Here is a 26685-nt window from a genome sequence, read left to right as displayed (position 1 = left end):
TTTTTTTTTTTTTTTTTTTTTTTTTTTTTTTTTTTTTTTTTTTTTTTTTTTTTTTTTTTTTTTTTTTTTTGTCAATTGTGTAAATTGATTCAAATGTTATACTTATAGTTAAAATGATTTTTTTCTCATTTATTGGAATGTATAATGTCTACAATTATAAATGTTTATTTGTAAATACTAGTCAGCAATATTTGGCCTTTATTGTACTTTTCCTTGTGTTTTAACAGAGTCTAAGACTTAAAAGTTTCTATTTGAATATATACTTACTCTCTCAAATTTTAGATGACTATGTTCGAACTTCTATAATGAATTTTTTTGTCACTTAATATTATACTTAGTTAGGTCTTGTACAACTTTTTAAAAGCATAAATAAAGAAAAATGTTAAACAAATTTTAGAAAAGAATTCGAAAAAGTAATGTTATAAGCTAACAAACAATAAGGAAAAACAACAAAATTGATAGCATATAACTCAAGTACGAAAAATTGGCAACTAGTGTCTCCCTATAATACATTTTGAGGCAAATTGTCTTGTCAAACATCGAAAGTGACTAGAAGCCATGCATAAATAATAATAATAAAAACTAAAAAAATACATTACTACCTAATAGAAAGTAAGGTAAAAATAATTGAAATGGGCATACGGACAATAAACAACACGTCCTAGATAAACATGACCATAATATTATACACAAAGGTACTTGGATAAAGAAACATTATATATTGAAGTTTTTCTCGTAGACCCTATACAGTTTATTGAATAGTACGTTCATCATCTCTTTAGCTTATGATATAATTTTACATGATAGAACAAAATACATCGATTGCTTAACGTTATATAAGAGAAAGATCAACGTAAGTATAATATCTATTTCTTATCCTCCATCAACAAAGTAAATTGTTGATGTACTCATTGAAGAACTTTCAAACAAACAATTCAACGATCCAACTTCGAAAAACATTCTTAAACCAACTTCGAAAAACATTCTTAAACCAACTTGAAGGTAAGTATTAAGATATGATATTTGGAAATATATTTTTATAATTAGTTAGGGAGTATATCTTAGATATTTTAGGAGTTGTTAGTAGTATATTTTATCTTAGATATTTTGGAAGTTGTTAGTAATATATTTTATCTTATTTACAAGATTTAATTAGTCATATATTTTTCTTTCATTTTTAGGTATTAGTTGATGGTTTGTATCCTATTTAAACGTGGTAAACATTAATGAGATCATCTTTCGATCCCAATTCTATTTCTATTTCTCTTTGTTAACGGTAAGTATTGAAATTTTCAAGTATTTATAATGTTCAAATGTTAGTCATAAATACTCGATAACCGAGTATTTATGACTAACATAAGGTGACCTAAGTCGCACATATATATGCTTAAATCTCTAAAAGTTGAGAATTTTGGATCAAGTGAGTTTTGTTGTAAATTGTCATAAGTTTTGATTTGATTTGGTTATTTGAATTAGATTTAGTCATACCTTTGATATCATAATTTGGTGTCTCTTTGTTTAATTCCGTTCATTGGTGTTGTGAGTACATTTGTTTCGCTTTCGACACACAACAAGTGGTATCATAGCCTGATTGTGGTATTTGAGGCATTGTGAAAGTTTTGACCTCATCGACCACTAGACGTGCTCACAATCGTGCTTATTTTCTTGAAAATGGCAGAATCATCTGGAATTAAATCACGGCATGGATCGAGATTTTTGAGTTCTAATCTCGAAGTAGAGAAATTTGATGGAACCAATAATTTTGGTGTTTAGCAAGGCGTAGTGATTTGCTGGTCATGCAAGATCTTGATGCTTCTCTCCAAGAGGTGATGCCTAAAGACATGACAGAAGCAGAATGGACGAAATTAAATCGGCAAGCTTGTGGAATTATTCGATCCTGTCTTGGCAAGGATCAGAAATATCCATTTATGAAGGTGACCAGGGCGAAAGAACTATGGGACAAGCTTGAGGTGAAATATATGCAAAAGAGCGTGGAAAATAAACTCTATTTGAAGAAGAAACTCTTTCGTTTTTGACTCCAAGAAAGGTATCTCAATGGCTGAGCATTTGGATGATTTTAACAAAATCATCACTGATTTGCTCAATCTTGATGTTAAGATTGATGATGAAGACAAGGCGTTGTTATTAAATTCTTTGTCGGAGTCCTACGAGTTTTTAGTAACCACTCTACTGCATGGAACTTCAATGGAACTACAATAATTGAGCATGCTACTGTGGCAAGTTCGAAAGAACAAGACATATCGAAATTATGACACATGAGACTTGGTCATGTTGGTGAGAACGCGCCTCAGACATTGGTGAACCAAGGAGTTCTTAAGGGTGCCACAACTGGTAAAATTGATTTCTGTGAACATTGTATATTTGGTAAACTAAAAAATGTGAAGTTTGGTACAGCTATACACCAAAAAAAGGGCATTTAGGATTATGTTCACACTGATGTATGGAGTCCTACGAAGAATGTCTCATTGGGAGGAAAGAGGTGGTTGGTCACCTTTATTGATGACTACTCGAGGAGAGTTTGAATGTATCCCATGAGGCACAAAAACGAGGTTCTCCAAATCTTCCTAGAGTGGAAGAAAATGGTAGAGAATCAGACAGACAGAAAAATCAAAAAGCTGAGATTAGACAATGATGGAGAATATACTTATGATCCATTCCTTAAAGTATGCCGAGATGAAGGGATCGTTCGACACTTCACTGTTCCTAGTAAGCCACAACAAAATGGAGTTGCTGAGAGAATGAACGAGACATTAATAGAGAAGGTTCGATGCATTTTGTCTCAAGCAGGATTGAGTAAGGCATTTTGGGTTGAGGCTCTCAGTTATACAGTTCACTTAGTGAATCGTTTACCTGTTTCTGGAAATGGTGGGAAAACTCCGTTTGAGGTATGGTCAAGTACTCCTGTTAGCGATTATGATAAATTGCATGTGTTTGGGTGTCCTGCTTATTATCATGTGACAAACTCAAAGTTAGATCCTAGAGCAAAAAGGGCCTAGTTTATGGACTTTAGCAAAGGTGTGAAGGACTACAGGTTATGGTGTCCAGAAACAAGTAAGATTGTTAATAGTCGAGATGTGACATTCGATGAGTCTGGAATGTTTTTGCAGAAAATTGAAAATAATGACGAGGCATTGAAGCAGGTGGAGAAAGTGGTATAGTTGCTCCTACTGAAGAACCTATTGATCCGGTAATAATAACTCTGATGTCTTAGAACAGGAGGAGCAAAGCCTTGAGGAGCAATGCCCTGAAAATGAAAAAATTGAGGAACCTGAGTCTATCGCCAAGAATAGACCACGAAGGGTAATTCGAATACCTGTGAGGTTTGATGATACGATAGCATATGTTTTCTCTATGATTGATGGAGTTCCCAACATACGTATTGAGGCTTGAGGTGGTACCTACCAACTCAGTTATCAACTTGGAGATCTTATGAAAGGGAGAGATTGTTGTAAATTGTCATATTTTGATTTGATTTGATTTGGTTATTTGGATTAGATTTGATTTGGTTATTTGAATTAGATTTAGTCATACTAGGGTTTAGTTATATATCGAGATTTGATATCGGAATTTTTGAGACAGCTTTTGGTGTCACATTGGATTTGTTGAGTGACATATTGGTGAGAGTCTTTGTGTAGTATGATAGTGAAGTATTCACTTGTAACACTTGGTTTATTAGTAATTGGTTGCTACCCGTGGATGTAGGGGAACTTCTTCTCTCCGAACCATGTAAATATCTTGGTGTCTCTTTGTGTAATTCCGTTCATTAGTGTTGTGAGTACATTTGTTCCGCTTTCGGCGCACAACAAGTTTATCATGTTAACTTATTATGCCCCTGATCCTTAAGCTTATTGAACGAGAACGACGCTGAATTTTAGGCAAGCAGATCAAGAAACTTAATCTATTGAAGTACAAATCCATGAACAAGCAATTCTCCAGAAAATAAAAAACAAATAAGATAGAAAAACACCACCTTTATCCAACATTGCTTCCCGAACTTGATATCTAGTTTATTTGATTGACAACAAAAGAACTTACAGGCTAGAATCACTCAACAAATCAAATTTCTGATAAGTCTAAAGAGCTGGAGACTTTATACATCCAATATCTACCTCCAAATACTTAAAAGAGGCTAGAATCTCTCAAACCAAAATAAGAAATAAAGATAAGAAAAAGGAAGAAAAGAGAGAAACAAAGAAAATTTCATATGCAAAGGCAACAGAAACCACAAATAATTGAACAAGAGCATATGTAGAAGAGACAAGGTAATCCCTACGTACCAGGATTAGGAAATATATTGGAGAAGTTGGGTAACTTATCAACATGTCTCAAGGCACGCTCAGCGATTTGCCTTGTTTTGTAGTCACCATGCTGGAAGGCATCGACAAGCGCTGTATTCACGTTTGGATTGTTCGAGAATTCGATAGCAATGTCATCGTTGCGCAACAGCCTCTCGGCTGTCCAAACTGCCCGTCTCATCAGATTCTCTGAGCGGTTTTCAAACAACACGTTAAATATAGGCTGAACCGCATCTACATTGTGCAAAATGTTCACACCCTTCTCGACATCGACCCCGTCATCCAACAAAGTAGATAGTGCCGCAAGTGCTGCCTCGACGACCTTCTCACTTGCGTGATCTAAAAGGGCTACCAATTTGTCGACTGCATTACCTTCCAAAAGACAAAAAGTTTCCTTCAAAGAGCATGTACCCCGGTGGAGAGGACACAGCCCTGTCAGCACTGGTTGTGAGCTGAAGCATGGGAAAATTGAGGCACAAAATCCTGGTTCTGGAAGCGTAGGTAACTGAGTCAAAGTTTTAGATTCTAAAGATAAATTTTCCAATGCCATGGCTGACACCATCTGCACATTGTCAAGTCCATTAGACTGAAGCAGTTCGATGAATAAAGCAGCAAGATCGCGGTTGCGACAAAATGCAACAGCATCAGGTTCATCAGCCAATATAAACGTAATCCTCGCAAGAATTCGAACAAGGCCTTCGAGGAATGGTGTTAAAAATCGGCCTCCCCTAGTCCCCCCTTGGCGGAGTTGAAAAATTCGAAGGTGGACCAACTCAAAAGCTCCTTCATCAAGCATCTGCCGGGAGAGGCCTAAATCCCTTTCAGGGAGATCAGCTAGAAGCCCCACAGCAGCTGCTTGTTCTTCTGTGATTCCTGTATTTTCTGCTATGATTCTAAATAAACTGCTCAGCTGGCCAACCGAACCACGTAGCGCATCTGCTAGCTCCTGGCTTAAGTGTGGGGAGATGTTCTGGAGGAGCTTTATAGCAGAAACACGCAAGTCCAGCTGGGGGGCCTCGATAAATTGAACCAAGCTGATTATTGCACCAGAGCTTCTAATGGCATTAACAATACTCGAAATAGTTGAAGGAGAACTCGTAAGTCCAACAAGAACCTGGAGAAGCTTGCATTCAATGGCTGGACCGGTATTGCTAATGAGTTGTAGCAGGCTATGTATAGTATCTTCAGAGACAAGTGTGGTCTGATTATTAGGTTCCACTGGAATGGAATTGAAATCACTTCCTGAGCTAACAACATTGGCAAGAATTGTAGCAGATACTTCTTTTAGTTTCATGGGAAGTGGGTTCGAACCAACTGCGAAAAGATCCCGAACGAGAGGTGGCAGTATCCCTTGCTGTACCAAAACTCGTGCACTAGCCTCAAAAGACGAAATCTGGTTCAAGGCTTTTAATGCAGCTTCTTTTGCCTGCTTATCACCACTTCTCATGATATTAATTAGCGACGACCCCACGGTCTGAGCCACAAAGAGTTTGTCGTCATTATTTAGAACTAGCTCGCCCAAATGTGCAGCCATGGAATGTTTAGTTTCTGGTGGACCTGTAACAATCCCATTGAAGAATGAAGTAATTTACAAGAAAACATGAAAGGAATTCCTCGAAACTGCGAGGATATCTACCATAAAGGAATGCAGTCATCATTTTAACGTCGAAAGACTTCCTTCGCTGAGGTAGTAATAAAAGTTGACAATTTACTCAGCAGGGAGAATCAACACAGAGACTGACAAGCATGACTGAACACAGACATAACATGAAATAGCACAATCATCCCATGCTTTATACATAAATTCATTTCTTTATTAAAAAAATGTAGAAAAGTTTCTGATTTCAGTCTTTTCTTCCCATCAGTTTAGTTTAATCCGCTGCTTCTTTTATATCTAAGGCTGAAGTTGCCTCTTCAAACAATAAATGAGAGAAAATACCCTGTTTTTGTGGTATAACAACTATACTCCCGGCCTTTTTTCTTTTACTGTTGCCACCAAAAGTTTTGTAACAGCCCAAACCCACCCCACCGCTAGCAGATATTGTTCTCTTTGAGATTTTCCTTTCGGGCTTCCCCTCAAAGTTTTTAAAAAGCATATGCTAAACAGAGGTTTCTATACCTTTATAAAGAATGTTTTGTTTTCCTCCCCAACCGATGTGGGATCTCACAATCCACCCCCCTTTGAAGCCCAGCGTCCTCACTCGCACTCATTCTCTTCTCCAATCGATGTGAAACCCCCCATCCACGTTCGGAACCTAGCATCTTTGCTGGCACACCACCTCGTGTCCACCCCCTTCGGGGCTCAACCGTCTCGTTGGCACATCGCCCAATGTCTGACTCTGATACCATTTGTAACGACTCAACCCCACTGCAAGCAGATATTGTCCTCTTTGGGATTTCCCTTTTGGGCTTCACCTCAAGGATTTTAAAACGCATCTGCTAGGGAAAGGTTTCCACACCCTTATAAAAAATGTTTCGTTCTCCTCAACCGATGTGGGATCTCACAGTTTCCATTCTCTTGGTTGTGGCATTGTCACAACCCATATTCTAGTTGTTTTTTCCTTTTCCTTTGAACTTTATTTAATTATGCCTGAAACCAATCGTGATGAAACCTTAAACATCAGCCACAAACTGTCCCATATAACTCACAATCTCTAACATTCTATCCATGCATATCACAGCCCATAGGTCAATAGAATGAATAAGCAATTGACTCAGTCAATAAGTATGAGTTAGAGGATGGGGTAAGTATGGCGTTTTGATTAGTACAATGATCTCAAAGAAAGGAGTCTATTAAAAGAAATGTCACCAAGGAGTTTGATTTGAAAGACCTACAAGGCTCACGTATTTCCTAGGAATTGAAGTGACCACTCTCCAAAGAAGGAACATAACTTTTCCCTAACTATTCCCTATAATAGCCCAAGCCCACCGCTAGCAGATATTGTCCTCTTTGAACTTTTCCTTCCGGGCTTCCCCTCAAGGTTTTAAAATGCGTCTACTAGTGAGGGATTCCAGATTATAAGAAATGTTTCGTTCTCTTCTCCAATGATCTAAAATAAATGTGAAATATACTCTCCAGTTCCCTAATGTAATGTTCAGGCCTTTTTTCAATTTAGTCTCTGTTAAAAAGTTCCAATTTAAGCCTTTTAAGTATTAATATTTTTCCATTTAATCTTCATCATGGGTGAATGTTATGATAAATTTATTTGGCATAACACTTGGAAGATTGGCAAAAATTTATTGTAGAAAAAAGAACATCTAAGAGAAGACTTGAAAGTTCGATCAATCCAAAATAAAAGACCATGCGTTAGCCATAAAAGGACAATGAAGCAACGAATAACCAATGGTTTCTGCCCCTGAGAATACAGACAGCAACAAGAGGGGGAGGAACACCGGGAGGGGAACCTTCTCAGTAGTCTATCTGTAACAGCCCAAGTCCAAACCCACCGCTAGCAGATATTGTCTGCTTTTGCCTGTTACGTATCGCCGTCAACCTCACAATTTTAAAACACGTCGGCTAGGGAGAGGTTTAAACACCCTTATAAGTAATGCTTCAGTCCCCTCTCCAACCAACATGGGATCTCACAATCCACCCCATTTGGAGGCCAGCGTCCTCGCTGGCACACCGTTTGGTGACTCACTCTGATACCATTTATAACAGCCCAAACCCTTATTAGCAAATATTGTCCGTTTTGGCTCGTTAGTATCGCTATCAGCCTCATGGTTTTCAAACACATCTGTTAGGGAGAGGTTTCCACACCCTTGTAAGGAATGTTTTGTTCCCCTCTCTAACCAATGTGGGATCTCACACAATCAATAGTATTTACGTCCCTATACATAACTGTCCACAAGAAAACTTTAACTGATTTAGGCCGGGTAAGTGACAGAAAGGCTGATTTCGAAGAGAGCCACCTGGCTCCAGTATTCATTTGATTTTGTCCTCCCCTCGGCATAGCTGTATACTTTCAAGTTTAACATAGGATGCTGCCCAGTTCTCGAATTCCCAGTCAAAAATACATCATCTAAAGTTGAGTTCCCAAGTCGGCCGATCCTGATTCTAACAATCAGCGACCAAAGCATCCTTATTAGGGAGTGAGTAGATGTCTGGAAACAAATCAGCCAAAGGTCTAGAGTCCATCCAAGAGTCTTTACGAAACTGAATACTTCTGCCATTGCCTAAATTTTTTTTTGACAAACTGAAAAACACATCTCAGTGTTGGCAAATATTGGCCCAAGGTCAGCCACTAAAATTCTTTTTCAGCTCTTTGGTCATCCGACCACCAGAATCACACCCAAAGATAGACGCAATCACTCTTCTCCAAAGAGTGTCCCTTTCATGGTTGAATCTCCATAGTCATTTAAGCACAAGGAAGGCCTTTCGTTGCTGCAGAGAGCCAACTCCGAGCCCCTCATACACCATTGGCAGTGAAGTGGTCTTCTAATTGATGAGATTGTTTCCCGGCTTATAATTACCACCACTCCCACACAGTCCCTCATCACTTTCCCCATTTCTTTAATCATCTTGATCAGAACCATTTGGAGCAAAAAAAGGTAAATAGGTATGCTATTCAAGACGCTCAGATGTAGCCCACGATCGAAATATGTAGAAACAAACAACTGAAGCAAGAAGAACAACTTAACTTAAGGGGAGAGAGCTTTTGAATAGAGGAACCTTAAACACTTGTGCCATTTAATTATCTTTGTTGTTGTGAAATGAGCATACACCGCATGAGTATACACCTCTCAGTGGAGAAGGATGTTAATAACTAAGTTAATAACTTTTTTTTGCTAAGTCAAGCTTATTAATTCAAATTCTCCTATGTAAGCTTGACTTTCCTAGAGATCCTTCACTTCGAGAAACTCTCGCATGTCTGCAAATTTAACCTTTGCTAGGGTCTTGGTGAGAATGTTTGCACGTTGCTCTCTAGTTTTAACTTTGCTTGGTCCCTAGTGGCAACCAATGGGAGCATGGGACGCTCAACTTTATGGAAAACAGAATGTGGTCTTGTCATATGAGGGAGGGTTAAAATTGAGGAATATTCTTTTTCATTTATGGAGTGTGGATCTTTTTGAGAATATCAAAGATTGCTTGCTTTTGATATGGTAACTCTAACCCGTTGAATTTAAGAACCCTCGTAAATGCTTTGGATATGCAAAATCCTAGTTCATAAATGTTAAAACCCCCAGATCAATTTGATTTTATTCCAAATGATTGCAACTCTTGGAATTTGATCTAACAATCTTATTAAAAAAATAAGACCTTTAGATCTAAAATATCCAAGAACCTCAAAAAGATAAGGAATCACTCTAGAAAAAGTAAGATCCGAATTACCTTGTTGATCAAATATCTCATGGCAAGAAAAGTTCTTTGATATTCTAATCACTCCACAAGCAAAATCGATCATGTCAAACTTACATGATTCTAAACATGTAACATACTACATAGAATTGCAAAGATACTTATCTCTTGGCTAAAAAAAAAAGCACAAATCTTCTTTTTACTACATTTTTGAAGTCTACTTTATAAAGAGAGCATACCTAGCTTTATATAGTCTCAAAATAAAACTCTTGATCTTCCATGAGGAATTTCAAGAGGGGTAACATTCATACTTTATGACCATAATTAGCCACTAAATAAATTAAAGTAAATAAAAAATCTTAAACGTACAATAATGAAACACCATAAATTTAGATTATCATCCCCAAAATTTGTACCTATCTATAACTTCATATTGCATGATTCAAAATGAAACATATTGGATGGGCCAATTTAAAACATCTGTTCCAGTGTCCTTTTCTGATGGCCTCTATGGGTCTGAAGCTTCCTCTTAATATTCTGAAAATCTTGACCCTTATATCAATCACTTTTTCGTTGCCCAGGGTCGATATTCTTTTTCCACTTCATTTCCTCAGCAGAAACCATGGGACAAACCAAACCATTTTGAACATGCCACATATCAACCGAGTTCAGGGCAGCACCTGTTGAGCCCTTGTAGAAAGTCTCCACTGCTTCCAGATAAAAGCAACCATGAATTTCAACCACCTTTTCGATCAGCAGTTTTTGATCATGGTAGGACCAAACTTGAACGATGAAGACCATTTCATCACTAATAATTTTCCCCTCTGCCAGAATAGAACCCCTTTCCTTTGATTCTGACTTCCAAACAATCAGCGAGTGTGTGATTATTTTCTGCGTAATCAATCTAACCACCAAACTTGATATGAACCAAGACATCTGAATCATGCAATGAACTTAAAGGAAGATGGGTTTCATTTATTCTTAAATGGTTACAAATTTTGAGTGGATGATAATCTAGAGTTATTGTATTTTATTAATGTATTTGAAGACTTTTTATTTACTCTAAGGTAACATTTATTTAGTGGCTAATTATGGTCATAAAATATGAATGTTACAAATCTTGAGATGCATCATCAAGGTCAAGGATTTTAGTTTGAGGCTATATAAAGCCATGTATGTTGTCTTTGTACAGGAGACTCGGAAAATATGGTAAAAACAGCACTTGTGCTTCCTATTAGTCAAGGGCTAAGTTTTTTGTAATTTTTTGTAATTTTATGTAGCTTAAGTTAATGGTTTGGAATCATTCAAGGTTGACATGGTCGATTTTATTTGTGGAGTAATTCGAATCTCAAAAAAGTTTTCTTACCTTGAAATATTTGATCTATAAGGTAATTCAGATCTTACTTTCCTTTGGGGTAATTCCTTATTGGTTTTTAGTCCTTTGATATTTTAGATCTAAAAGTCTGATTCTACAGTAAGGTTGTTAGTTTAAATTCTCAAGAGTTACAATCATTAGAATGAATTGAAATTGATCGGGGAGTTTTAGCACTTGTGAACTAGGGGTTTGCATATCCAAAGCGTTTACCAGAGTTCTTAAATTCAATTGACTAGGGTCACTATTTTGTTTGGTATCAAAGCTTTCGACTTAAGATCGGATCTATATTTCCTTTGTATTTCTTTTCAATTTAGTTTTCATTTATTTTTATTTATTGAACTTATAATCAATCTAAAGTTTAAAAACCAATTTGGGCTCTATTGAAAATTTTGAGAGGTAAGAATGAGAGCTTAACTTGTGTAAATGAGTGCAACCACAATGGCCTAAATTTTCTTGAGCATGAGAGAGTGTTGTGAAGTTTTTTTTGTTTCTTAAACTTTTTTGCAGCAAAGTTTCACAAATAGATTTGAGGATGAATCCTTTTAAAGAAGTGGAGAGTAATAGTAACCAAGACATGCCAATCATGTAATATGAACTTCAAGGAAAATGAATTTCATTTATTCTTAGATGGTTACAAACTTTCGAGTAGATGATAATCTAGAATTATGGTGTTTCATTAATGTATTTTAAGACTTGTTATTTAAACTAAGGTTACATTGACATGGTGGAAAATTATGGTCATAAAGAATTAATGTTATAACTCTTTAGACTATATAAAGCCATGTATGTTGTATTTGTAAAGTAGACTTAGAAAATGTAGCGAAAAGAGCATTTGTGCTTCCTTTTAGCCAAGCCTAAATTTTTTTACAATTTTATGTAGTTTAGGTTACATGTTTAGAATCATTTGAGAATGATGTGATCGATCTTGCTTGTTGAGTGATTCGAATCTCAAATAAGTTTTTTTCGTCTTGAGATATTTGATCAATAAGATAATCTGAGTCTTACTTTCCCTTGAGGTGATTCCTTATCGTTTTAGAATTTTGGAAATTTTAGATCTAAATATCCTATTCTTGAATAAGGTTATTAAATCAAATTCTCGGGGTTTAGCATTTGTGAACTAGGGGTTTGCATATCCAAAACAATTACTTAGACTCAATTGGTTAGGGTTACCATATCAAAAACAATCTTTGATAATATGAAGTTCTGTTTTTCAAACCCAACTTTGAGGCTCCTTGTTTCGTCGGCATTTTTCCATAAAAAAAAATTCTGAAAGAAGCTGGTGGAAGGCTTCCCAACCTTTAAGGTCCAGGCCTGCTGGAACTACAATATTGTTCTTTCCCCCAACATCAAAGATATTAGTGACCTCAACAAAGTTACCTCTCTTATTCATCGTTTTTTGAATCCACAGAAACCATAGTTGCAAAATGTCGTTCTTATAACACTTATGTAACCGAGGGGTATGAAGGAGGTCTGCAATTGCGTCTGTGATCCATACCCCAGCACCTCTTCAACAGAAATAAAGAAATATATTTTCCAATGCGCCTCTGTAATTTTGACCACTCCTAATTTATACCGTTTGTCAAACTCCACTGCAATAAACTTGTTTTCTATTCTGGAGGAAAGCTTTTTGGCTGCCATCGGTGACTAGGCAAACTAAGTTAGGGTAAAGCGGGGACATTCTAGTTGACGAATAGGTTATCAGCAATGATGACTATGGCACAGTCGGCCGTGGGGTGGGGGAGGGGGGGGTGGAAGAGAAGTTGGGGAGAAGGCGTTTTTTCCAATGTATTTTAGAGTATATTTTCTTCCATATTCTTTCTATGTAAATAAAATATACAAGGACTGTACAAACTTGAGGACGATGCCAAGATTAGGTGGGAGAGAGAGTCATGACTCAAAGAGTAGTTGTGCCCCAAAGTAAGTCATCGAGAACAATGACTAGTTTAAGTGAGGGAGAATGCCACAACTCACAATGGTTGCACCCTCAAGTAAGTCATTGAAGACGATGACTAGTTTAAGGCACCAACAGCAATTTTTCCCCAACCTAAGCCTATATTGGATTTCAAAATCATACCTCAGTAATTTTGTTAGCCACCTATGATGATCAACCCTAACCAACAGATTTTTTAGACTTCGTTGATGTGTGCATAAAACTACATAAGAAATTTCCTTCTCAATGACATTGACTACATTTCTATAATGCGAACACCCTAGCTATCAACTCCATTTAATAAATGGATATTTGTTGGGCTTGCTATTAAAGAACATCATAGGAGTAGACCACTGGTCACTAAATTTGCATCAGAATAGCACCTAGTCCATAACCACATACCTGATATTTTTCTTTCAGCCCTTTAATGAAGTTCCCCACCAACTCAACATCAAAGAGCTTCGAGAAAGAAGCAGTAATCATCTTGAACTGGATCCAATATTGCCTCAAGGTGTTCTCTTGTTTTGTCATAATCCAATTTGTTAATATTAAACTACAGGAATATAGGTTTTCCAACCAACATACCAAATTTCCTCTACGTTTACTACTACTTTAATTCCATAGAACTCAACCATTTTATCGGAAACGCTAGATTCCTTTTTCTCAAATTACCAATGCCCAAGCCTCCTTACTCGAGTGGTTATGAAACTACTTCCCATGAACCAGGTAACTTAATTCCCCTTGCCTGATGTTAGGAATCACAACTCTCCACAATGGTATGATATCGTCCACTTTAAGCATAAGCTCTCATGGCTTTGATTTGGGTTGCCCCAAAAGGCCTCATACCAACGGAGATGTATTCCTTACTTATAAACCCATGATCATTCCTTAAATTAACCAAGTCCCTCCCAACAATTCTCAACAATCCTCCCCTCGAACAAAGTACACATAAAGCCTCCTCTGAGGTTTATGTAGCCCTCAAATAGCCTCCCTTTAATCGAGGCTCGACTCCTTTCTCTGGAGCTAGAGCCCTCAAACAAAGTACACCCTTTGTTCGACACATGAGCCACTTTTAACTACACCTTCGAGGCTAGCAATTCCTTTGTTCGACGCTTGAGGATTCTATTGATATGGCTACATTAAAGGCATGGCTCTGATACCATGTTAGGAATCACAATTCTCCACAACAGTATGATATTATCCACTTTGAAAATAAGCTCTAATGGTTTTACTTTGGGTTTCCCCAAAAGACCTCAGACAAATGGAGATGTATTCCTTACTTATAAATCCATGATCATTCCCTAAATTAGCCAATGTGAGACTCCCTCCCAACAATCCTCAACCTCCGCTGCCATTCAAAGAAATTCCCTTGTCTTCTTTAGTAAGGATAATACACATCCTTCCTTGCCATAAGGAACACTTGACATACATTAAGTTGGCAAGCTTTCCGGGACCAAGGTAGACAAGGTTAAAGCACTCTTTGAAGGGCACAATTTTTTCCAATTTCCCAATGTCCTTGAAAACTTTTCTTCAATTGGTCTCCAAAACTTCACTTTTCCAGACATACGGTTGTTATCAATCTCCACTAAACAAGTATCGTACATGTCCACGTATCTTTAAAATCAACTTACAAGAACTTCTTCAAGAACAAAAGTAAAAGACACCTACAAACCACATGTCTAATGTGTCTGTCTATATTGGTTACATATCTAACAAGTAACACCACTATTTTGCTCAAAATATAGTGCATGTTTTCTTAGGAGAGTACCATAATTCTTTACACAAGCCAAAGCTGAAGTACAGCATTCGGTAAAATATTTCCTATAGGGTGGTCTAGGAAGCACCGACACATCCCTATGACACATCCCTAAGGCAAGTGTGAGAACGTCCAGCAGATAACCAGCAGTAATATGCTTCATTACAGGCTTTACATGCACATTCTAATGTGTATTCAAATATAACTTAGAACAACAAGGATACTGCAGGACAGGGTTTGGCATGCATTTAAGCACATGTTGTTCATTAGAAATTAGTTCAAGTATTGAACAGAAACATGGAAAAATGCTTTTTTTAGAATGTTTTCTTCCTCACCTTTTTCAAAAGAAGCAAATACCAAATGAAAACTAATAACTCTAATGCTGAAGATCATGTACGCACCTTCAAGAATCTGTGTCAGAAGAGGCCTCAGTCTACCATATTCAGCCATTTGTCGAATATTATTCTCACATGTCTCCAGATTCTCTAATGTTCTCTCAGCATTTTCAACTGTGGTGATGTTCTCAGATCTGCTGCTTGACATTCCAACTAATATAAGAATAGCCCCATTAACTGAACCAATCTTTTCACACAAGTCTTGGGACGTGGAAAGCTCATACAGCAAAGCTACAGCTTCCTCCTTCTCTTTCGAATGCTCATGACGCAAGAACTTTACTACCGTGCGAAGAGTGTCACCTTCAGCTAACATTTCCTGCCAAATGAAACAAGTGGTTCACAAAAAGTCCACAAGCATAACTTAGCTAGCTCGGCACACTAATGAAATCTAACCCGCAAATGACAACCTTACACTCATTGTCTTCTTGCACCACAATTTTAAGCGTTTCCAAAGCTCTAAACTGAACTCTTCGACTGGTGCTCTTCAACAAGCTAACAATCATAGGTATTAACCCCGCATTTCGTGCGATGTGCCTCGACAAACCCTTTTGGCAGACATGTTGAACATACTTCAAAGATCCCAATGTTTCATTTTCTGGACTTCCCAAGTTAAGTGACTTACGAGCCATATCTAGCTGAACAGCTTCATTCCTCGCAGTCCACTCTTCAATAGTATTTCGCAGAGCAATACTGGGATTCAGATCCGTGGTTCTTAATTCTTTTAGTGTCATTGGACAGATAGGCTTCCTTCTACTCTCCCTGCATTCGTTGAACCACATCTCAATGGCCGCACGTTCAAAAGTTTGCCCACTTTCTATAGTAACAGGATCCCGCATTACTTTCTTCGTTAAAGGGCACAAAAACGAATCATAAATAGGTTCAATATGCAATCTCGCGTAAAAACCGCTCTCATCTGAAAAGCTTCCAGAGTCATCATAACTTCCATCCCAACTCTCAGCCATCCGATCTACAACTCAAGCCCTGAGAAACAGAGCCACCACAAGATTGACTGCACAGTAGCCACGAGAAATCCAAATGGAGTAAAGAAAACCTCAAAATCAACCCTAATCTCAACAAACACAACAACATGAAAGTAATATCAGGATTAAACAAAACGAAAGCGAAAATCAAACCTGCAATGGCTACGCCCTACCCAATCGTGATCACGCGTGGCAGGGGAAGGAAAAAAACAAAGCACATTAAAAATTCACAAAACGGTTGCGATTCCTTCAGCGAGGAAGAATCAGGAGAAGGCTAATTTCGCGGAAGAACAATCCAGGGGGGCTCGTTGACCAAAGTGGACTCCATTACAGGGTAGTTGGCTGTCATCCATGAAAGAGGGAGAAGGATTGGAGTTAAATATTCGTCAGGGGAGGTGGAATTGGGAGATTTCTCAGGTTAGAGTGAGATTCGATGGCGGAATTGGGCTGTGATTGGGGCAAGCAACAGGAGCTTCCACGAGAGAGAGAGAGAGAGAGAGAGAGAGGATGAGGGACAGGGAGGGGTGGTTGACCGTAAGTAAGAGAAAGAATGGCGGAAGGCTTATCGTAAAAAGTAGTAGGAAAAAAATAATTCATTTTCCAAAAAACTTAGCTTTTTTTTTTTTCTTTTTAATCCTTTTTGTACAATATGAAGTATTAAAAATTTTAAATATGAAATAATTATTTAAGATAATGTCTTTTTTTTTTTTTTCTTTAATCATAATATCCACGCGAGCGAGATAGGAACAAATCTTCAAAAATCCGTAACATTGAACTCCTATGTTCTCGGGCTATATTAATGTATCGACACGTTCATCGTGAAGTGGTGGTAGTTGTTAGAAGACGAGACAACTTACATCCAAAGAAAATCGACGATGGAGGAGAGAGAGAAAAATAAGAGGGAAAATCGTAAGGAATTCTAGCCCAACACCTGCAACAGCCCAACCTCACGCCCCGCGACTCGTGTGCTTGTAGCAACTCGCACCTTAACCCGACTCAACTTGTACATGCGTCACCGCCTCGTTGCGCCACGTGCCACACTTGCAGCCTAAAATCCTTTCGGCTTCGATTCGGCTCCACGACACAAAAAGCACTCCCTTGACTCGGTAAAGGAAATTTGTCCATTTTTCATCGATTCAACCATCTTGAAGTTGAAATTGACCTTGATTAAGGTAATAAAGATTAGTACAATGTTCAATTTCTCGATTTAAGTTAAATTGAGTTATTAACGAAATGGGATTGACATTCTAATAGGAGATGACAACCAGCGATACTTTGAGCAATTTCAAAGGACGGAAAGTGAACGTACTCGAATTTAGGGAAACGTCAGCTAAGGTCAACCAAGTAAGTGGTCTTACTATCGGTTTGATTATAATTGTATAGTGTTTGATGACACGTGTCCATGGCTTCCACATGTCATCTACTCATATATTCGAACGATTATGAAATGATATGTGAATGTAATGCAATATGTGATGAAATGATATGTTAAGATAGCATATATTTGAAGATGTGCTCGTGATATGTTATGTGAATGTTATGATATATGATATGATATGATTTGATACGTTAGAAGATATGAGAAGTTTATGATAGATATGTGTTCAATGTGAATGATATATGATATGATTGACATGCAATATGAAGAATTTGCATAATGCACAACCCCAAGATATGCATGAAAATTATGACATGATAATGAAAGAAAAAATGTTGAAATCTCATGCATTATTGTGTGTTAATGCATCGGGGGATACCCCTTCTCCTTTTACGATGGTACGGACACGTATGTTACGAAGTAGGGAAACGATCAGTATGTTTACATAATGCTGCTATGTCGGCCGCTATTCCTAACAGGTGTCTGACATCAACAACTACCAGAGAATGGTCGCCCGACAAGAAAAGGGCCCAGGAGGTGTACGAACCAATTGAGGGTCCATACTCGTACGTGTGGGTCATGTGTAGAATAGTAAATACACATCCAATTACTCGCTTGGGATAGTCGTCATAGGAATATGTACTGATATGGGGGTCCATACTCGTACGTGTGGGTTGGGGTCACTTACTGAGTATTTCTTAAAATACTCGAGTCATGCACTGCTCTTATTTTTTCAGGTAAAGGCAAGACCTCCTTGTACGGTTGACAGTGACATCGCAACCTAAGAGACTGTGGCACTTTATGTCGTTTGCATAGGTTAGTATATGACACTGTTAGGGTTTTATTTAAAGCCCTTCTAGATAGCATGAAAGACCAAGGTTAGGGTTTTATTATAAAGTTTTGAATGAAGTATTTTTGTAATAAAATGTTTATGATATGTATACAATTAATTCTTTATACATCAGGTATAAAGAATCAATTTAGNTTGAAACAATATTGTGTTTTTTTTTTTTTTTTTTTTTTTTTTTTTTTTTTTTTTTTTTTTTTTTTTTTTTTTTGTCTAAAAAAACAGTCTCACTACTAGATAGTTATATGCTGTAAACCTTTGTTGTTGTCTTTTTGCTTGCATCACATATAACACCAATTTCAATCTCTCAAATCTTGCTTTCAAAACTCTATTTTGAAATCTCTTTACCCCAGTTTTCTAAAACTTTCTTCTTGAACTAAGGCCATAGGCTCAAGCATACGTCGTTTGGCCGTAGGCGACGCAAGAATGAATTGACTTAACTCACTTCTTGCCGGAAAGTGAGTGCCACACAATCGCAAGTCCGCTACTATAAAAAACATGATTGTGATGCGTTCACAATTTTACTTTTGGACTATCTACCACCTCGTTTGACTCTAAAGTTCATAGTCAAGTTCGCCACATGAATTTTAGCAATCACTACAATTCAACGTACCATTAGAGAGCTCGATACTCTGAAAGACACCATTTACTACGTATTTAACAACCAAACAAAAAAAAAAAAAAAAAAAAAAATCTTTTTCCTTAAATTTTATAGTTCATAATAAAAATACTATTAAATTTTGAAAATTTTCAATAATACTCTTAAAAATTTTAAAGGGAAATGTTAATATTTTTAAATTTTCATTTGTATTTTAAAAATATTCTTAAACTTTATACACGTAAGCATTCAAAAGTTTTAGAGTATACCCTCAAACTAAATAATAATAAAAATAAATAAATAAATAAATTTCCTTCATTTTTTTTAAGAACTTCAAAAATACTTTTTAACACTATAAATGTTCTTGCCGAAAGATATTCGATCGAACAAGAATCATTCAAGCTAGACATGATCGATCTTGCTTGTGGAGTGATTCGAATCTCAAACAATGTTCTTGCTTTGAGATATTCGATCAACAAGTTAATCTGAATCTTACTCCCCTTGTAGTGGTTCTTTATCTAGTCACAAATCCTTGGAACTTTGAAATTTTCACTAATACCCTTCAATTTTCTTAATTAGTTCAAAAATACTCTTACAGTTAATATCATGATTAAAAAATACCCATAAAATTTTAAAAATAACATTAACATCCTCAAACTTTACCCAAGAAAAAATAAATAAATAAAGTTATTACCCTCTTAATATATATGAATAAAAATAGTTTATTTACGTTTCATAGATCATCTGAAAAAGTATTAATGTTTCTTTTCAAAGTTTATAAATATTTTTTTTAGATGTAATACGATGTATTTTTTAAATTTTTAAGATTATTTTTTAAACAAAATATCAATGGTTTCCCGTGAATAGTAAAAGTATTTTTTTTTTAATTTATTTGAAATTTAATGATATTTTAATTTTTTTTAAAAAAAATTGGATGCAAGAAACTTTTGCAAGTTGGCTAGCAAATATTGTTTGTTTTGGTTAGTTGTATATCACTGTGAAAGTTTTAGCTCGTTACTTAGTGTAGTTAGCAAACACTCGTTACTTATTTGTCACCTCACGACTTTAAAATGTGTCTGCTATTGATAGGTTTCTCTACAATTTTATAAAGAATTCTTCGTTTCTCTCTCCCGTATGTAGTTTTGTTTCTCTCTTTAACAGGGGTGGAATTTTACAGACATATAGAATAGTATTTAAAGCGTCATAATTACTACCGATTTTACCACATATCATATATCACTAAACAGGGTTAGACAGCATACCTGAGCGAGAAAATTTCTATTTTTTTAATTAAATTTTCAAAAATGGAAAAAAATCATCAAAATCTCTTTTTCTAATATCTGTATTTGGTAACCTTAAGAATATACACAAAATCAATAAGCTCAAAAAATCTACAGCCAACGTCATAATCACTGCCATGCCATTCTATACCCCTCCGCCGTCTGAAACCCAAACCACCGCCGCGTCAACAATCTCAACCGATCATCCCTAACCTCACAGAACTTCCTCGGCCAGTCCGGCGGCTCCACGGCAGAGTTTCCGAGACCCGGTGCCCTATCCTTGGACGTCGGATTAGCCGAATCCTTCCAATCTACCACGTACGTCGACACGCGCCGACGAAACTTCATCTGGAACTCCGGCCACGCCTGGTACTTGTAGTGATTCACCACCGCCTCCGACGACTTCATCTTCCTCCACCGGAACTCCTTCCTCAATCGAAAATGGTGAATCACATTCAACAGCGATGGATCCACCGCCTCCAATAACACAATCGATTTGTGCCTCTCCTCTGCTTTAATCCTGCAATTGTAGCCCTGCGTTACTCCCTCTGCCGGATGTGAGATTCGATCCGACGGCCCGTAATCGTTGCACATAATCGTGATCATTCCGATTCCGTTCTTCTCCGCTGGAATTAGCGATTTCAACATGTTCTTCGATGGTTCCAATGAATTCAACCACGACGGAGAGAAGACGAATTCGTCGATATCGACGATCATCATCCATTTGCACGATTTCTTCGAATACTCCGCGCTGTGAGAAAATCCAGCCTCCTGCGTTTTAGGCCAAATCCAGAACACGATCTCGATGATATATCCTTCCAATTTCAATTCCTTCGCGATCTCTGAAATTTCATCGTCGCTGCCATTGTCGTACAGTATGAACTTCTCAACGCCGATTCTCGAGTAGTAAATCACCCACTCCTTCAAGAACTTTCCGACATTGTACACCATCGTACAAGCACAAATCATCGATTTCGCTTCGACTGAATCGCCGCCGTAGCGCGGCGAATAATACGCGACGGACGGCACGAGGATGCTTTTCCCTTTCGCATCGAAAATTTCCAGAGTGATTTTCATCTTCTCGTAATCATCTCGCGTTGTTAAATTCGGATGACGGCATCGGAAAACCTCCTGCTCAGAGCTCGTAACGGCGGTTCTAATGGCGTCATAGCCATCGCCGAACACACATTTCAAATCACTCGGCGGTCGATTAATCCCTCGGCGATGGTTTACGCCTTTGACAAACAGAACGACGTCGTCCTCTGTTTCCAAAGCTTCGTAAGCTAGAAAAGTCCATCTCATCAATTCCATCGCCGGAGAAGATGAAGAAGAAGATAACTCGTTCTTCGGCGATTTAGTGAGTAGCGGTTGAAAAAACGGCCGGAGACGACGGACGGACGGCGGCATACGACATTTAAACGTAGCACGACCAGTAAAATCCAAAACACCAGAGAAATTAGCCGGTGAAGTAGCGTTATTATGAAACAAACAGAGGAAATCCCGGAGAGAATCCGGGGAAGAAAGCGGCGTATGAATTGAAGAAATCAGAAGAATCTCCCAATCGGGGAGAAGAAGGGAAAGCGTGGGGATAGAACCGAGAACGGAGGAGAGTTGGCGATTCCGATGAGCTAAATTAGCTTCATGGATAGCGTAATGAGCGACGGAATTCTTCGACCGAGAAGGGAGAAGCTTATCGGAAGAGAGGGACGGGAGATCGCCGCCGGAGAAGATGGCCTTACGGGAGATTTGAAAGGAGAAGATGAGAAAAACGGCGCAGGAGAGGAGTAGGCCGGCGAAACAAGGCTTCCGGCGCATGGTTTTCAGAGGAGAATAATCAAGACGGGGCTTGCGTCACAGGGGGATTTTATATATATACAAGGAAGAATTGGACACGTGGAAGTTAGTTATTGGTGGTCATAGAAGGATGAGATTTTTTTTATCAGCTAAAAAGACTAGGAAACGGAAATGATATTATTCCCTCTCCCTTTCAAAATTAAGACTTAATAAAGATATATTTATTATATAAATCGAAAATTTGAATTTTGGAAATTCAAGATTATTAGATTTTTATTACAATATCTTTAATTTTTTTAAATGAAAGATAAATAATTCTTTACAAAAATTAATCCCCACACAAATAAATTAAAAAATTTATAAAAATGGAGATTGAAATCGACGGTAGAGATGTGGACATCTCTGCTCAATAGACGGTGGAGATATGGACATCTTCCCTGGTTTTACCTCTCTCCATTTTCCATTCTTTCTTCCTAATAAGTATATTAATATATTTAAAAGACATTAAATTCTATTGTCATTATTCTGGAAAAAAATTTATTTAATTTCATACTATAATAAACAAAAAAAAAATAAACCAAATTAAAATGAGTAAATAAAAAGGGTGGGAATTAAATAAATAAATAAAACAAGATATGGGGTTAATTAAGGAATATTATAAGAAGTGTGGGGATAGAAAAGGAAAAATTAGAATAACGTGTGCAATGGATAAAGTTGACTCGTAAAGTACAAGAAGAATAATAAGATTAGTTGGTGAGAAGAGTGAAGAGCTCCTGTTTGGTCACCTCCAACCCCACTTAATTTACCCTTAACATATGGGTCCGTTTGCTTTGGTCGTTACAAAAAATGTTCGGGTTGTTACTACAACCCTAGCTTCAAATTTATAGTAGGCTCGACTGAGTCGTCGGTGGTAGTGACGTGACGGTAATTTTGCTATTGGAACCATGTGACGACGGTTGCTAATCGTGAGCGGTAGTAGTCGATTTGTGGTTGTGGTGGTTGTTAGAGGTGATTGGTAGTAGTCGTAGTGGTGGTTGTCGGTGATGGGCGTTGGTAGTCAGTGACGATGACATGAACTAAGCTATCAATCATGAACGTTAAATTTCAAAGAAGATATGGAAAAAATGTTGTTCAAATTATCATAAGATGTTGCAATTCATGTCACGTTAAAGAAGAATCAAATTTCATTTATTTATTTTTGAATGGTGACAAATTTTAAACAAGTGTTATTACTTAAGGTACTCGATCAACAAAATAATCCAAATCTTACTTTTCTTGTAATGATTCCTTATCCTTTGGTACTAGAGATTTCCTTTGAGTTGATTATTTATCAGACGATAGTGACGATAATTGTCGATAATGATCGTTGTTGGTTGCCAGTAGTGAGAGTGGCGGTTGCCAGCAGCTAGTAACGACCGTTGGTAATTGGTAACGATGGACGGTAACGGGCATGCGAAAATGAAGGTAATGTCAACTTTCTTATATAATATAATGTTTATGTGTTACTAAAATAGCATTTTATTAAGAAATGGCGTATGAAATATGTAAATATAGAATATATGCCATTTTGCATCAATCTTGCCGTCACAATGAGGAAAAGGTTCAAATGATTAAGGTTGTCTCTTTTATTTATTTCATTTTTCAGACATTATGTGTTACCATAGCTGTCAGTACAACGTCGGAGGACACCAATGTTTTTAATATTTCAATTTAACAACACAATATTTTAATATTTTAACCCGAGACGAGATCCGGACGAGAAATATAAAGGTACAGGTAGAGTAGGTATATACGTATATAAAATGAATATAATTTTTTATCTTTGACTTCTAATTAAAGTAAGAAATTTCTCTCTGTTCTCTTTCATTCCTCATTTAAATGAGGATTCTCGACCTCGCTCGTCATGCGCCCATATGGAGCATTAGCCTTAGCATATGTGTCGGGGTATTTTTTTTATTTTTTTATTCGTGATTTTTAATCCAGTGTTATTTAAAAACCCTAATCTCGAAAAACTCGTTTCTTTTCTACATATATACTCTCCTCTTTGTACAAACCCTCCCGAATTTTAAAATTTTTCTTACCTTAATCAAGTCCTAACACAGAATAATTTCTCGTTAGTTCATCGCATCTCTCTACTTAATCTTGTAAAAGCTGTAATAAGATAATTAGTCAATTATTTTATACGACAAAATGGGCACACACATTGCACCCTCTGCGACATTATCACGTTACTTACTTCTCTCCTACAAGGTAATACGAGGTTCTTTCAACATGTTTTGTTTTCAGTCACATATTTTCTACTAAAATTTTTAGTAATATATAATAGATTTTATATTTCTATATATATATATAATTTACGTACTCGATTTTTTAAATGTATAATCAAAAAATTGTTAAATATTTAATTTTATGATTTATTAATTTTTGACATAATCAATTTTTTAAAATTAACTAATTTATTAGATTTAATATTTAATATTGAATTTTATGTGTAATAAGATTTTAGGCTTTTAAGTTAATGAATTTTAAAAAATGTCAAATATTTTAATTGTCTATTAAATATAAAATTAAAATATTAAAAAACATATATGACATAATATTAAAAATTTATTAATATATTAATACAAGAAAAAAAAAGAGATTTGGTTGTTGGCAAACTGCCAGCACATCAATTGACCTTACAGTTTCTAAATATTTTATAATATAAATTTGCAATCACAACGACCGTTTCCAAACACGACCTTGCAATTTCATTCTACTTTGTATTTTCATTAAACAAATCAAAAGTCCAGCCAATCAGATTTCTCCACGCGTCCTTAAATTTATTTTATTATATTGAAAATTAGAATCCATTAAGGCTCATACCTCAAACACTTCTCTTACGACGTGTCTATAGGAATCCTTTGTAAGGGCACACGTCCTTCCTCTTTCATGTCTTTCTCACGTTGATCTTAAAAAGTACGTTTTTTTTAATGTAGTAGTCAGATCCTTAAGATTTAATATTCTCCGAGTTTCATTGATACCCTAATGTTGTAGGGTTGGTTTAGATTCTACGCGCTTTCTTAGCATTCAAATGCTTCTTTATTGGCGGTCATTTTACATAGAATTCAATATCTTACAAGTTTCATTGACACCGAACGCCCACGAATTTTCTTACCATTCAAATGATTCATCTATGGCATCCACTTACCTAATATTTAATATCTTACGAGTTTTGTTGACACCCAAATGTTGTAAGATTGATTGAGTACCCTACGAGAATTCTTAGCATACAAATGATTCTTCTATGACGGTCATTTACCTAGAATTTAATATCCTACAAGTTTTGTTGACACCCAAATGTTGTAGCGTAAGATCCCACATCTATTGAACAAAGAAACGAGTGCCAGCGAGAACACTGGGTCTCGAAGAGGCGTGGATTGTGAGATCTCACATTGATTGGAGTGAGAAATGAACATTATTTATAAGGGTGTGAAAACCTCTTTCTAGTATAAGCGTTTTAAAAACCTTGAGGGAAAGCCCAAAGGGGATAATATCTACTAATTGTGAGATTGGACAATTACAAATGATATTAGAGCCAGACAGTAGGCCCCTAAGGAGGTGAATTGTGAGATTCCACATCAGTTAGAGAGGGATACGAAACATTCTTTATAAGGGTGTGGAAACCTCTTCCTAGTATATGCGTTTTAAAAACCTTGAGGGGAAGCCCAAATGGGACAATATCTACTAGCAGTGAGCTTGAACAGTTACAAATGGTATTAGAACTAGACACCTGGAAGTGTGCTAGCAAGAACACTAGGTCCCAAAGGGGGTGGACTGTGAGATTCCACATCGATTATAGAGGGAAACAAAACATTCTTTATAAGGGTGTGGAAACCTCTCCCTAGTAGACGCATTTTAAAAACTCTAAAAAGAACCCTAAAAGAGAAAGCCGAAAAGAACAATATTTGCTAACGGTGGGCTTAGGCTGTTAAATGCAAGTTCGATTTAATACCCTAAGAGTTTTCTTAGCATTCAAATGATTCATCTACGACGGCTACCTACCCAAGATTTAATTTCCTACCAGTTTCGTTGACACCCAAATGTTGCACGGTTAATTTAATATCCTACGAGTTTTCTTAGTATTCAAATGGTTCTTCTATGGCAGTCACATACCTAAGATTTAATATCTTACCAATTGTTTTGATACCCAAATATTATAAAGTTAGGCAGGTTGGGTCGAGCATTAATGTACGTTAAAAACAAAGTTTATAAAATATGATTCCAAATGGTGACATATTTGATTTTATGGGTTAGTTTTGTGGATTTTGTTTGTTTTTTAATTTTGTAATTATTATTTTAGGTAATGTAATAAATCTCTTAAATGTTTTTCCTAAATACTTTGATTTATTAATATTAGGTTCATAGGTAAATAAAGTCTTTAATTTGAAATTTTCTAAAGGAAACTTTTCAACTCAAAATCTCAAGAAAATTCAAAATCATGAATTGTCAAGATTTGATTTTTATATTTCTTTTATAAGAAATAAAAATATATTAAAATTTTGTTTGGTAATTTTTTTAATGAATGAAAATTTTGAATGATATTATATTTACATTTAATTCCCCACCAAATAATAATAATAATAATAACAAATATATTTTTGTATGTATATATATGATATATATATATATATATATATATATATATATATATATATATATATATATATATATATATATATATATATATATATATTT

General features: G+C 36.3%; 2 protein-coding genes across 3 annotated transcripts; both read right to left on the bottom strand.

Annotated features, from left to right (window-relative positions):
• Positions 1-3972: 3972 nt before the first annotated feature.
• Positions 3973-16593, bottom strand: LOC111493934 (U-box domain-containing protein 44-like). 2 transcript variants are annotated; one of them, XM_023143863.1, is made up of 4 exons: positions 16205-16593; positions 15479-16080; positions 15078-15387; positions 3973-5873 (listed from the first exon to the last, which is right to left on the bottom strand). In XM_023143863.1, exons 2-4 carry the CDS (start codon positions 16031-16033, stop codon positions 4291-4293), a joined length of 2448 nt encoding a protein of 815 aa, XP_022999631.1. In that variant the 5' UTR covers positions 16034-16080; positions 16205-16593; the 3' UTR covers positions 3973-4290. The 2 variants fall into 2 exon arrangements, with proteins under 2 accessions (XP_022999631.1, XP_022999632.1); XM_023143864.1 differs by having other exon boundaries at positions 15479-16052.
• Positions 16594-20148: 3555 nt separating this feature from the next.
• Positions 20149-22021, bottom strand: LOC111493951 (glycosyltransferase family 92 protein At1g27200-like). Its single transcript, XM_023143894.1, has one exon. It carries the CDS (start codon positions 21967-21969, stop codon positions 20284-20286), a length of 1686 nt encoding a protein of 561 aa, XP_022999662.1. The 5' UTR covers positions 21970-22021; the 3' UTR covers positions 20149-20283.
• Positions 22022-26685: the final 4664 nt, after the last annotated feature.

The sequence above is a fragment of the Cucurbita maxima genome, unplaced genomic scaffold (assembly GCF_002738345.1).
Source record: "Cucurbita maxima cultivar Rimu unplaced genomic scaffold, Cmax_1.0 Cma_Scf00019, whole genome shotgun sequence".
NCBI lineage: Eukaryota > Viridiplantae > Streptophyta > Magnoliopsida > Cucurbitales > Cucurbitaceae > Cucurbita > Cucurbita maxima.
Note: the sequence above shows the minus strand (reverse complement) of the source record. Positions and strands in the feature narration are given on the sequence as shown.

Coding starts and splice junctions, on each gene's coding strand:
- LOC111493934 (XM_023143863.1), bottom strand. CDS start 16,033: ATGGCTGAGAGTTGGGATGGAAGTTATGATGACTCTGGAAGCTTTTCA. Junction 15,388..15,478: donor AAGAAGACAATGAGTGTAAG/GTTGTCATTTGC, acceptor TTCATTTGGCAG/GAAATGTTAGCTGAAGGTGA. Junction 5,874..15,077: donor TCTGACACAGATTCTTGAAG/GTGCGTACATGA, acceptor GGATTGTTACAG/GTCCACCAGAAACTAAACAT.
- LOC111493951 (XM_023143894.1), bottom strand. CDS start 21,969: ATGCGCCGGAAGCCTTGTTTCGCCGGCCTACTCCTCTCCTGCGCCGTT.